At 48.1% G+C, this 12,394-nt stretch overlaps 1 protein-coding gene across 3 annotated transcripts in view; it reads left to right on the top strand.

The window, feature by feature from the left end:
* EZR (ezrin) overlaps nt 1–12,394 on the top strand; it is an 82,641-nt gene that overhangs the window by 51,172 nt on the left and 19,075 nt on the right. For all 3 annotated transcript variants that reach the window (XM_029052319.2, XM_029052318.2, XM_029052317.2), the window contains exons 5-7: nt 213–487; nt 2,365–2,448; nt 7,890–8,036. In XM_029052319.2, the coding sequence (XP_028908152.1) occupies nt 213–487; nt 2,365–2,448; nt 7,890–8,036 (506 nt within the window). The remainder of the gene's footprint in view (nt 1–212; nt 488–2,364; nt 2,449–7,889; nt 8,037–12,394) is intronic.

Raw genomic sequence — 12,394 nt, 5'->3', positions numbered from 1 at the left:
CCCAGGCAGCAGAGTGAGGTATGGACTGGAGAAGAGAGAAACGGGAGGCAGGGAGATCAGCAAGGAGGCCGATGCAGTAATTAAGGCGGGATAGGTTAAGCACTTGGATAAATGTGGTAGCAGTTTGGAGGGAGAGGAGAGGGCGGATTGTAGCATATTTTTTCCTTTTGCACAGATCTCTTTTCTCACCGGTCCCGGTTTTTCTCGCACAGGTCTCCGCCCAGGAGGTTCGAAAGGAGAATCCCCTCCAGTTCAAGTTCCGGGCCAAGTTCTACCCCGAAGACGTGCCTGAGGAGCTGATCCAGGACATCACCCAGAAGCTGTTCTTCCTGCAGGTGAAGGACGGCATCCTCAGCGACGAGATCTACTGCCCCCCTGAGACGGCTGTGCTCCTGGGGTCCTACGCCGTGCAGGCCAAGTTTGGAGACTACAACAAAGAGAAGCACAAGGCTGGTTACCTCAACTCAGAGCGCCTCATCCCTCAGAGGTGAGTGCCAGGTGCCTAAGGTCACCCCGGAGGTCACTGGGTCATAATAATAATAATGAATGATTATGGTACTTGTAAAGCACTTACTCTGTGCCAAGAACTGTTCCGAGGGGTGGGGTAGGTACAGGAAGCAGCGTGGCTCAGTGGAAAGAGCACGGGTTTGGGAGTCAGAGGCCATGGGTTCAAATCCCGGCTCTGCCACTTGTCAGCTGGGTGACTATGGGTAAATCGCTTAATTTCTCTGTGCCTCAGGTCCCTCATCTGTAAAATGGAGATTAAGACTGTGAGCCTCACGTGGGACAGCCCGATTACCCTGTATCTCCCCCAGTGCTTAGAACAGTGCTCTGCACATAGTAAGTGCTTAAATACCAACATTATTATTATTATTGTTACAGATTAATCAGGTTGGACACAGTCCCGGCCCATATGGGACTCCCAGTCTTAATCTCCATTTTACAGATGAGGTAATTGAGGTACAGAGAAGTTAAGGGACTTGCCCAAGGTCACACAGCAGACAGGTGGCAGAGCTGGGGCTAGGACCCAGGTCCTTCTGACTCCTAGGCTCTGGCTGTTTCCGCTAAGCCGTACTGCTTACATTGCTTAGGTAGCGGTGGAGAGCTGGGCTAGAAAGCCGAACGAACTTCAGTTTGAGTGTGAATTTTTACAAATACTGTAGCCAGAACCATTTAAGAACCAGCCCCTCGCTCCTGATTACCCTTGTCTGCACAGGGGCAGCAGAGAGAGGGAGGTTGCTGTTGCCACAGGTCCTGGGAACAGAAAGTTCCGTGTGTCCTGCCCCTGCAGAAATGCGCGGTGGAGAGCAGCAGAGGCTAGTAGGTTTCCCTGGCCTCAGCTACCCCCAGTGTGGCTGAGAAGCGTCGTGGCCTAGTGGAAAGAGCACTAGCAGTCAGAGGAGCTGGGTTCTAATCCCAGCTCTGCCATTTGTGTGCTGTCTGAGCTTGGGCAAATCACTGCACTTCTCCGGGCCTCAGTTCCCTAATTGGTAAAATGAAGATTAATACTGTGAGCCCTATGTGGGACAGGGACTGTGACTAACCTGATTATCTTGTATCTACCACGGCACTTAGAACAGTGCGAGGCACATAGTAAGGTCTTAAATACCACTATTATTTGTTATCATTGTAAAGATATGCAGGTCCCCGTCAGGTGGACTGTAAGCTCATTGTGGGCAGGGAATGTGTCTGTTTATTGTTGTATTTTACAGTGCTCTGTCCACAGTAAGCACTCAATAAATACTATTGAATGAATGAGTGAATGAATGGTGGCCTGCTGGGTCCTTGGCTTTGTTATTGTCCCTGTCCTGCCAAAGGAAGGAAGGTGTTTTCTCTCCCCCCAGGCCCTCTCTGCCCCTCTCCCCGATAGCTGGTGAGGGTTGGGCTAAGGGCACTGTAACAGAACACATCTGAACTTGTACAAGGGGAGGTTGCATCATTGGGCCAGCTCTAACACTATATGTGGCAGAGGAACTTAGAAAGTCATTCATTCATTCAATAGTATTTGTTGAGTGCTTATTATGTGCAGGTCACTATACTAAGCACTTGGAATGTATAATTCGGCAACAGATAGAGACAGTCCTTGCCCAATAACGGGCTCACAGTCTAAATGGGGGAGACAGACAGCAAAGCAAAACAGAACAAAACAAACAACAAAACAACGTCATCAAGATAAATAGAATCAAGGAGATATACCTCTCAGTTCTGGTGTGTGATTCGGGTGGTACCAGGGAAGTTCTGGTGGGCTGGAGGGGATGGGGGCGGAGGTGGCAAGATCTTGGAGGTGGAGGAAGAAGAGGAAGAGGTGAACTGTGAGCTCCGGAAACGAAATGGTGTCCCTCATTGTCTGTCCCTGTGTTTCAGAGTGATGGACCAGCACAAACTGTCACGGGACCAGTGGGAAGATCGGATCCAAGTGTGGCATGCTGAACACCGGGGAATGCTCAAGTGAGTATTGGGGTGGGTGACTGGGTGGGCGGGCACTCTTGCTCTCCTGGTTTTGTGGGGGGGGGATTGTCATTTTTTAAGTTGTATTTGCTATGTGCCAAGCACTGTACTAAGCCCTAGGTTGATAGAAGTTAAAAGCTCATTCTCTAGACTGTAAACTTGATGTGGGCAGGGAATCTGTCCATTTTATTGTACTCTCCCAAGTGTTTGGTACAGTGCTCTGCACACATTCATTCATTCAATCACTCGTATTTATTGAATGCTTAGTAATAATAATAATAATGTTGTATTTGTTAAGCACTTACTATGTGCAGAGCACTGTTCTAAGCGCTAGGGTAAATACAGAGTAATCAGGTTGTCCCATGTGAGGCTCACAATCTTAATCCCCATTTTACAGATGAGGTAACTGAGGCACAGAGAAATTAAATGACACAGCTGAAAAGGGACAGAGCCGGAATTCGAACCCATGACCTCTGACTCCCAGCCCTTGCTCTTTCCACTGAACCACGCTACTTCTCTTAGTGTGTGCAAGCACTGTATTGAGCGCTGGGGAAGTACGATACAACAATAAACAGACATATTCCTTGCCCACAATGAGTAAGCATTCAATAAATACAATTGACTGACTGAATGATAAAGTCAGGTTGGACAGAGTCCCTGTCCCATGTGGGGCTCACTGTTTTAATGCCCCTTTTACAGATGTGGTGACTGAGGCCCAGAGAAATGAAGTGACTTGCCCAAGGTCACACAGTAGACAAGCGGAGCAGGGTTTAGAACTCAATCATCATTCAATCATTTATTGAGCACTTAGTGTGTGCAGAGCACTGTACTAAGTGCATAGGAAGGTACAGTACAACAACAAGCAGATACATTCCCTGTCCACAATGAGCTCACAATCTAGAGTTGGGAGACAGACATCAATACAAATAAATGAATTACAGATATGCACATAAGTGCTATGGGGCTGGATGGGGGAAGAACAAAGGGAGGAAGTCAGGGTGAAACAGAAGGGAGAGGGAGAAGAGGAAAGGGGCGGGGGGCTTAGGCTGGGAAGGCCTCTTGGAGGAGATGTGCCTTCAATAAGGTTTTGAAGTGAGGGAGAATGAGGAGGGAGGGTGTTCCAGGCCAGAAGAAGGATGCGGATCACGGGTCATTGGCGAGACAGGCGGGTCCGAGGCATAGTGACAAGGTTAGCATTAGGGGAATGAAGTAGCGTGGCTCAGTGGAAAGAGCATGGACTTTGGAGTCAGAGGTCATGGGTTCGAATCCCAGCTCTGCCACTTGTCAGCTGTGTGACTGTGGGCAAGTCACTTAACTTCTCTGTGCCTCAGTTACCTCATCTGTAAAATGGGGATTAAGACTGTGAGCCCCACGTGGGGCAACCTGATTCCCCTGTGTCTACCCCAGCGCTTTGAACAGTGCTCTGCACATAGTAAGCGCTTAACAAATACCAACATTATTATTATTATTATTATTAAGTGTGCAGGAGCAAGGTGGTGGAGTGCTTTAAAGCCGATGGTGAGGAGTTTTAGTTTGATGTGGAGGTAGAGGGGCAACCTCAGGAGTGTTTTGAGGAATGGGTGACGTGCCTTGAACGTTTTTATGGAAAAATCAGACAGGGAGTTTAGTATGGACTTGAGTGGGGAGAGACAGGAGGCTGGGAAGTCAGCAAGGAGGCTGCTGCAGGAATCCAGGCAAGTTACGTTGCGTGATCGTATTAACATGGTAGCAGTTTGGATGAAGAGGAAAGGGTAGATTTTAGTGATGTAAAGGTGGGACCAACAGGATTTAGTGATGGATTGAATAGGTGAGTTGAATGACAGAGGAGTCAAGGATAACGCCAAAGTTACGAGCTTGTGATGGAAAAGTCAGGCAAAGGACAGGGTTTGGATTGGAAGATAAGGAGTTCAGTTTTGGACCGTTAAGCTTGAGGTGATGGGAGAACATCCATGTAGAGGTGTATTGAAGGCAAGAGGAAATGTGTGACTGCAGAGAGAAGGAGAGAAATCAGGGCTGAAGATGTAGATTTGGGTATCATCCACGAATGGATTCTCCAAGGGAGTGGGTGTAGATGGAAAATAGACGGGGATTCAGAACTAAACTTTGAGGGACCCCCATAGTTAGGGGGTGGGAGGCAAAGGAGAAGCCCGCGAAGGAATCTGAAAATGAACGGCCAGAGAGATTAAAGGTGAACCAGGAGAGGACAGAGTCATTGAAGCCATGGTTGCATAAGGTTTCCGGGATAAGCGGGTGGTCGGCAGTGTTGAAGGCAGCTGAGAGATGGAGGAGGATTAGGATGGAGTAGGATTTGGCAAGGAGGAGATCAGATCCTCTGACTCCCAGGCCTGTGCTCTGTCCACTATGCCATGCTGCTTCCCAGGTCATCGTCTGTGCCCTAGTAAGACCTTGGCACTGGGAGCCTCTCCACCGCATTTCCCTACTGCCTATGTCCAGTGCAAAAAGAAGTCTGGAACCAGCTTGGGATTGGCCACGACTTTATACTAGCCCAAGGGCCTCCAGGCCCCTGCCCCTTCAGTATGTTCTATGAGAGTCCCAATGTCTCCCCCTCCCGCACCCCCATTGACTCAGTCTTTTACCCCACAGTCAGAATGACAGGGCTTCCACGTAGCTATCCCCACCGCATTTCCAGTTATCCAGTTGAATTAAATATTTGCTGAGCGCTTAGTATGTGCAGAGCAGTGTACTTAGCACTTGGTAGAATATGCTACAACGATATAACGGACGTGTTACCCTGCTCACAATGCACTTACAGTCATTTGAGTGCTAGATTGGCCTTCCATTAGGGGTTCTCCTGGGCTCTGGCCTTTAAAAATAAAATAAAAATAAATTGTGGCATTTGTTAAGCGCTTACTGTGTGCAAAGCACTGTTCTAAGCGCTGGGAGATACAAGGTGATCAAGTTGGCCCACATGGGGCTCACAGCTTTAATCCCCATTTGACAGATGAGGTAACTGAGGCATAGAGAAGTTAAGTGACTTGCCCAAGGTCACACAGCTGACTAGTGGTGGAGCTGGGATTAGAACCCATGACCTTTAAAGGTAATAGAAATAGCTGGGCCTGCCCAGGGCAAAGAACAGCAAGGTGAGAGAACATCATAGCTTTGGGCTGTGGTCTAGCCCACGTAAAGAGTCTGATGTGCTAGGCAGTTTTTCAATCCATCTTTCGTATTTATTGGGCGTTTACGGTGTGAAGGGCACTGTACTAAGCACTGGGGAGAGTTCAACACAATATAACGGACACATTCCCTGCCCACAACAAGCTAAGAGTCTAGAGAGATGGGCTTCCCCCCTTAGAAACAAGATGGGTTTCTGCTGTTCTTACTTGTGGCAATTCAGCATTGGAAGGGAGAAAAGAGATGGACTGAGCTCAGGCAGCCCCAGGAATGTGGTGCTGTGAGACTGGCTTCTCCCGCCCACCTCCCAGGGTGTGATGGATAGCTCTGGCATTGCCCCCTTCTCCCTGTCCCCGTAATAATAGTAATAATTTTGGTGTTTGTTAAGTGCTTCCTGTGTGCGAAGCACTGTATTAACAGCAGAACAGATACAGGATAATCAGTTCCTGTCCCACACTGCACTCAATCAGTCAGCTTGGCCTAGTGGATAGAGCACAGGCCTGGGAGTCAGAAGGACCTGGGTTCTAATTCTGGCTCCGCCAGTAGTCTGCTGTGTGACCTTGGTCGAGTCACTTTGCTTCTCTGGGCTTCAGTTCCCTCAACTGTAAAATGGAGATTGACTGTGAGCTCCATGTGGGACAGGGACTGTGTCCAACCTGATTATCTTATATCTATCCCAGCACTTAGGACAGTGTCTGGCACTTACTTACTTAGTAAGCGCTTAACAAATGCCACAACCATTATTATTATTATACTAATAATAAGCAGTATTCATTGAGTAATGTTGGTATTTGTTGGAATTTGTTAAGCACTTACTAGGTGCCGAGCACTGTTCTAAGCGCTGGGGGAGATGCAGCGTAATTAGGTTGCCCCATGTGGGGCTCACACACTTTTAATCCCCATTTTACAGATGAGGGAACTGAGGCACAGAGAAGTTAAGTGACTTGCCCACAGTCACACAGCTGACAAGTGGCAGAGCCAGGAGTCGAACTCATGACCTCTGACTCCGAAGCCCAGGCTCTTTCCACTGAGCCACGCTACTTCTCCTTGAGTGCTTGAGTGCTTACTATACTGTATAATAATAATAATAATGTTGGTATTTGTGAAGCGCTTACTACGTGCAGAGCACTGTTCTAAGCGCTGGGATAGACACAAGGGGATCAGGTTGTCCCACGTGGGGCTCACAGTCTTAATCCCCATTTTACAGATGAGGTAACTGAGGCCCAGAGAAGTTAAGTGACTTGCCCACAGTCACACAGCTGACAAGTGGCAGAGCCTACTGAGCACTTGGGAGAGTATTATATAACAGAGTTAACAGAGTTAGCAAACACCTTCCCTGCCCACAAGGAGCTTACATTCTAGACTCATAGTATAAAGGGGAGAAGTGGTAGGGAGAACACATTTTGATCCCCATTTTACATTTGAGGAAACTGAGGCACCGAGAAGTTAAAGATCACCCAGCAGGCAGGTGACAGTGGTGAGGTTAGAACTCAGGTCCCCTGACTCCCAGGCTCGTGTTCTTTCTGCTAGACCACCTCACTTTTCCCGTACTCTGGGACCCTTCTGTTACTCAACTTCTCTATCCTTCAGTTCCTCATTTGTAAAATGGGAATTAAGTCTGTGAGCCCCATGTGGGACAGGGACTGGCTCCAAACTGATAAGTTTCTGTCTACCCCAGCGCTTTAGTACAGTGCCTGGCATATAATAAGTGCTTAACAAATGCCATAAAGAAAAAAGAAAAAGGTTGGGCCCAGTCCCTGTCCCATATATAGCTCCCAACCCAAGAAGGAGGGAGACCAGGTATTGAATGCCTCTTAAGTTAACCCTTGCTTTATCGTATGCACATTTGAATCACTGAGGACCTTTAATTTTAGAAAGTTAGTTTCCATAAGTAAACTCACCTCCAGCAAACATAGCAAGCCACCGGGGTCACCAGTGGGGTGGGGAAGAGGAAAGGCCACAGCGGTTTTAGGAAGTGAGTTATTGTCTATGACAAATTCCACGATACAGTTGCTTCTCTGCAGCTGAGATTACCTCTTGAAGAGTGTCTTTTGAATATGGGTTTTTTAAAGAAATAGTTGCAGTTTAGTAATACCTCCGGGTTTGATTTAATGTTTTTCAAGTTGATTTACGTTTTGAAACAGTGTCATCCTGAATAAAGGTTTTTTTGTTTTTTGTTTTTCATCATTATTATCATTATTTTAAAATGTGAAACCCTCTCAATTCCCTGTTGAAAACATCAAGTGTGTTGGCATTGCCTTTACACCGTATTAATGCTGACGGTTGTGTTGGTTTAATCTCCCCATTAGAGATAGTGCCATGCAGGAGTATCTGAAGATCGCCCAGGACTTGGAAATGTATGGGATCAACTATTTTGAGATCAAAAATAAGAAAGGAACAGACCTCTGGCTTGGAGTTGACGCCCTTGGGCTGAATATTTACGAGAAGGATGACAAGTGAGTGAGACTTCCGTATCTCGAACCTTGAGCTGGCGAGACTGGCTGAGATGAGCCTATTTTGTACCGTGGATAGATCAGGTGTTTCTCTGTCGTCCAGGGTTCAGGGTCGCCCTCAGGGAAAGGGGAATGGGACCCAGAGGGGTCAGTGCAATGGTAAATTATAATAATAATAATTACGGTACTTGTTAAATTCTTACTATGTGCTTGGCTAACTATCTAACTAAGCACTGGGGTAGATATAAGTTAGGTTGGACACAGTCCCTGACCCACATGGGGCTCCCATTCTTAATGTCCATTTTACAGATGAGGTAACTGAGGCATAGAAAAGTGAAATGACTTGCCCAAGGGCACACAGCAGACCTGTGGCGGAGCTGGGATTAGAACTCAGGTCCTTCTGACTCCCAGGCCCACGCTCTATCCACTAAGCCACTCAGCCTTTCTTGAATAACAGCGTGGCCTAATGAAAGGAGCAAAGGTCTGATAGGCAGAGGATGTGGATTCTGATCCTAGCCCTGGGTGACCTTGGGCAAGTCACTTGACTTCTTTGTGCCTCAGTCTCCTCATCTCTACAGTGGGCATTAATCACATATTCAGAGCATGAGCCCTGCGTGTCTGCTGAGCGTATGCCACATCTACCCCAGAGCTGAGTCTAGTGCTTGACAAATAGGAAGCGCTTCATAAATGTCATTATGATTAGTAGTAGTTGTACTTCCAGTTCCCTTGTACCTTGGCAATGTGGCAACGGCGGTAACCGACTAAAATGCTGTGGGTTGCTTTTTGTTCTCATTAAACACATTTTTGATGGGATTGGGGGTGTCTGCCTGCCTGAGTCGCTCCTACAAACATGAGGAAAAAATGGGAAATTCTCACTGGCCCCACCAGCCGACCAGTTGCCCAATTTCAGTCACCTATTAGGGTGAGGCAGGGACGAGAGGACAGGTGTGGTGGCCCTGTTGGTCCTGGGTATGCAGAATGTGTCCGTTTATAGTTATATTGCACTCTCCCAATTGCTCACCGCAGTGCTTTGCACACAGTAAGCACTCAAATGCCAGTGAATAAAAAAAAAAAAAAGGACCAGGAGCAGTCGTGTTCAGAAGGTGGGATTGAGGGTGATGGCAGTCTCTGCCACGAGAAGAGGGACCAGTGGGACAGGGACCATGTCTAACATAATTGACTTGTATCTACCCCAGAGCTCAGAACAGTGTCTGACACATAGTAAGTGATTAACAAATACCATAAAACAAACAGCCACCTTGGGCTTGTTGGAACCAGCCTTCTGTGGGATAACTGTATACCATGGGTTGGTTCTCCACTTTGACCCCAGCTCCCCGGCACCAGGGCGTGTGTGCATGGGACACTTCCTTTAGTCATCTCCCTTGCCAGTCCTCCCCGTTACCACTATTAACAGCGGTTAGTACAGTGCTCAAGCCCCTAATACAGTGCTCTGCACACAGTAAGCGCTTAAAAAATACGATTGAATGAATAAACGGGGATCCGTCCTGAACAAATTCAAGAGGAGCAGCAGTCTGGCAGGCGTGGTGCTGAGGAGTCTGGCCAGCTCGTTGTGCGCTGGGAATATATCTGTTTATTGTTGTAGTGTACTCTCCCAAGTGCTACGTACAGTGCTCTGCACACAGTAAGTGCTCAGTAAATACGATTGAATGAATGAATGAAAGCCCTTCAGCCTGGCCTGGCAGTCCCCTATGAGACTGGGGTGGAGGGAAGGGGTCCCCTCTCTGGCACCCTGAGCTTGTTGACCCCCTGATAATAATGTTGGTATTTGTTAAGCGTTTACTATGAGCAGAGCATTCATTCATTCATTCATTCAATAGTATTTATTGAGCGCTTACTATGTGCAGAGCACTGTACTAAGCGCTTGGGATGAACAAGTCGGCAACAGATAGAGACAGTCCCTGCCGTTTGACGGGCTTACAGTATAATCGGGGGAGATGGACAGACAAGAACAATGGCACTTATCAGCGTCAAGGGGAAGAACATCTCGTAAAAACAATGGCAACTAAATAGAATCAAGGCGATGTACAATTCATTAACAAAATAAATAGGGTAACGAAAATATATACAGTTGAGCGGACGAGTACAGTGCTGTGGGGATGGGAAGGGAGAGGTGGAGGAGCAGAGGGAAAAGGGGAAAATGAGGCTTTAGCTGCGGAGAGGTAAAGGGGGGATGGCAGAGGGAGTAGAGGGGGAAGAGGAGCTCAGTCTGGGAACGCCTCTTGGAGGAGGTGATTTTTAAATAAGGTTTTGAAGAGGGAAAGAGAATCAGTTTGGCGGAGGTGAGGAGGGAGGGTGTTCCAGGATCGCGGGATGACGTGACCCAGGGGTCGACGGCGGGATAGGCGAGACCGAGGGACGGTGAGGAGGTGGGCGGCAGAGGAGCGGAGCGTGCGGGGTGGGCGGTAGAAAGAGAGAAGGGAGGAGAGGTAGGAAGGGGCAAGGTGATGGAGAGCCTTGAAGCCTAGAGTGAGGAGTTTTTGTTCGGAGCGGAGGTCGATAGGCAACCACTGGGGTCGACAGGCAACCACTGGAGTTGTTTAAGAAGGGGAGTGACATGCCCAGATCGTTTCTGCAGGAAGATGAGCCGGGCAGCGGAGTGAAGAATAGACCGGAGCGGGGCGAGAGAGGAGGAAGGGAGGTCAGAGAGAAGGCTGACACAGTAGTCTAGCCGGGATATAACGAGAGCCCGTAATAGTAAGGTAGCCGTTTGGGTGGAGAGGAAAGGGCGGATCTTGGCGATATTGTAGAGGTGAAACCGGCAGGTCTTGGTAACGGATAGGATGTGTGGGGTGAACGAGAGGGACGAGTCAAGGATGACACCGAGATTGCGGGCCTGCGGGACGGGAAGGATGGTCGTGCCATCCACGGTGATAGAGATTACATCTTTTATATTACAGTAAGATATGAGTTAAGAACTATTCTCCTTTTTGTGTACAGCCTTCAGTATTTTAGGGATGGGGAAGAGGGTGGCAGAGGGGAGAGCACTGTTCTAAGCGCTGGGGTAGATACAGGGTCCCACTCTTGGCCCCTCCACTCCAGTGTCTGTTCCAGTCCATCTCAGTTCCTCTCCACTTGCACTGAGAATAGCAATGCCACTCTTAATCTCAATTACTAAGAAGGAGCCACTCCTTCCCCCTCCCCCTTCCCTCCTACAACGCCAAACCGGTTTGGAGAAGCAATATAACCTACGGAAAGGGGTGCAGGGTTGGGAGTCGGGAGACCCGGTTTCTAATTCCAGCTCTGCCACTTGTCAGCTGTGTGACTTTGGGCGAGTCGTTTAGTTTATCTGGGCCTCCATTGCATCACCTGTAAAATGGAGATTAAAGACCTGTTTTCCCCCACCCCCAGGACGGGAACCCCATTTGGGACAGGGACTGTGTCCAATCGGATTAATTTGTCTCTTCCCCAGTGCTTAGTTCAGTGCTCGGCTCCAAGTGAGCTCTTTCACAAATACCACAATAACTAATTGGTAGGGGAAGCAGAGCACATTTCACACTCACTAATGGAAGCCTTCCTTTAGCTCTTTAGGCAGCAGGGTCAAATGAGTCATCTCACAAGGGCAGAAAGTGAGCCTCTGGCCTACAGAAGAGCCCACCTCCCTAGAAGAGAGGGAAGTTCGTGTAGAACAGCCGCTGTTTCCTTTACAAATCAATCACCAAAATAATTGATGTTTGTTTTTGTGGTATTTGTTAAGCACTTACTATGTGCCAGGCACTGTACTGCAGTACACGTGCTGGAGTAGATACAAGATCATCAGATTGGACACGGTCCCTGTCCCACGTGGGGCTCACAGACTTAATCCCTATTTTTCAGATGAGGTAACTGAGTCCCAGAGAAGTGAATAGACTTGCCCAAGGTCACACAGCAGACAAGTAGCAGAGCCAGATTTAGAACCCAGTCCTTTTGACTCTCAGGCCCGTGCTCTATCCACTAGGCTATGCTGAATTGGTGTTGTCCGGGGCTGGAATAGAGAGGGAGTGGGGCAGGGATAAGGTTGGTGCATTCTGTTGTGGAGTCAGGTTCAGAGGGAGAAAACCACCACCAAAATGATGTGGTGACCAGGGCCAGAACAGACAGAGAGTAGGGCAGAAATGGGGTTGGTCAGTCGTATTTATTGAGCACTTACTGTGTGCAGAGCACTGTATTAAGCACTTGGGAGAGTACAGTAAAACCAAGAACAGACACATCCCTTGATCTCGAGGAGCTGGGTTCATTGAGGTGGTTTTTCTGTTTGCTTGGTTGTTTTGGAGTGGTTTTTCAAAGAATAATTAGTAGAACTCATTTTATGGCCAAGTAGGATTTTTTTTCTGTTTCAAGTGCTGTAACTTAAAATGTAAGTT

This window comes from Ornithorhynchus anatinus, chromosome 2 (genome assembly GCF_004115215.2).
Source record: "Ornithorhynchus anatinus isolate Pmale09 chromosome 2, mOrnAna1.pri.v4, whole genome shotgun sequence".
In the NCBI taxonomy this organism is placed as follows: domain Eukaryota; kingdom Metazoa; phylum Chordata; class Mammalia; order Monotremata; family Ornithorhynchidae; genus Ornithorhynchus; species Ornithorhynchus anatinus.
Note: the sequence above shows the minus strand (reverse complement) of the source record. Positions and strands in the feature narration are given on the sequence as shown.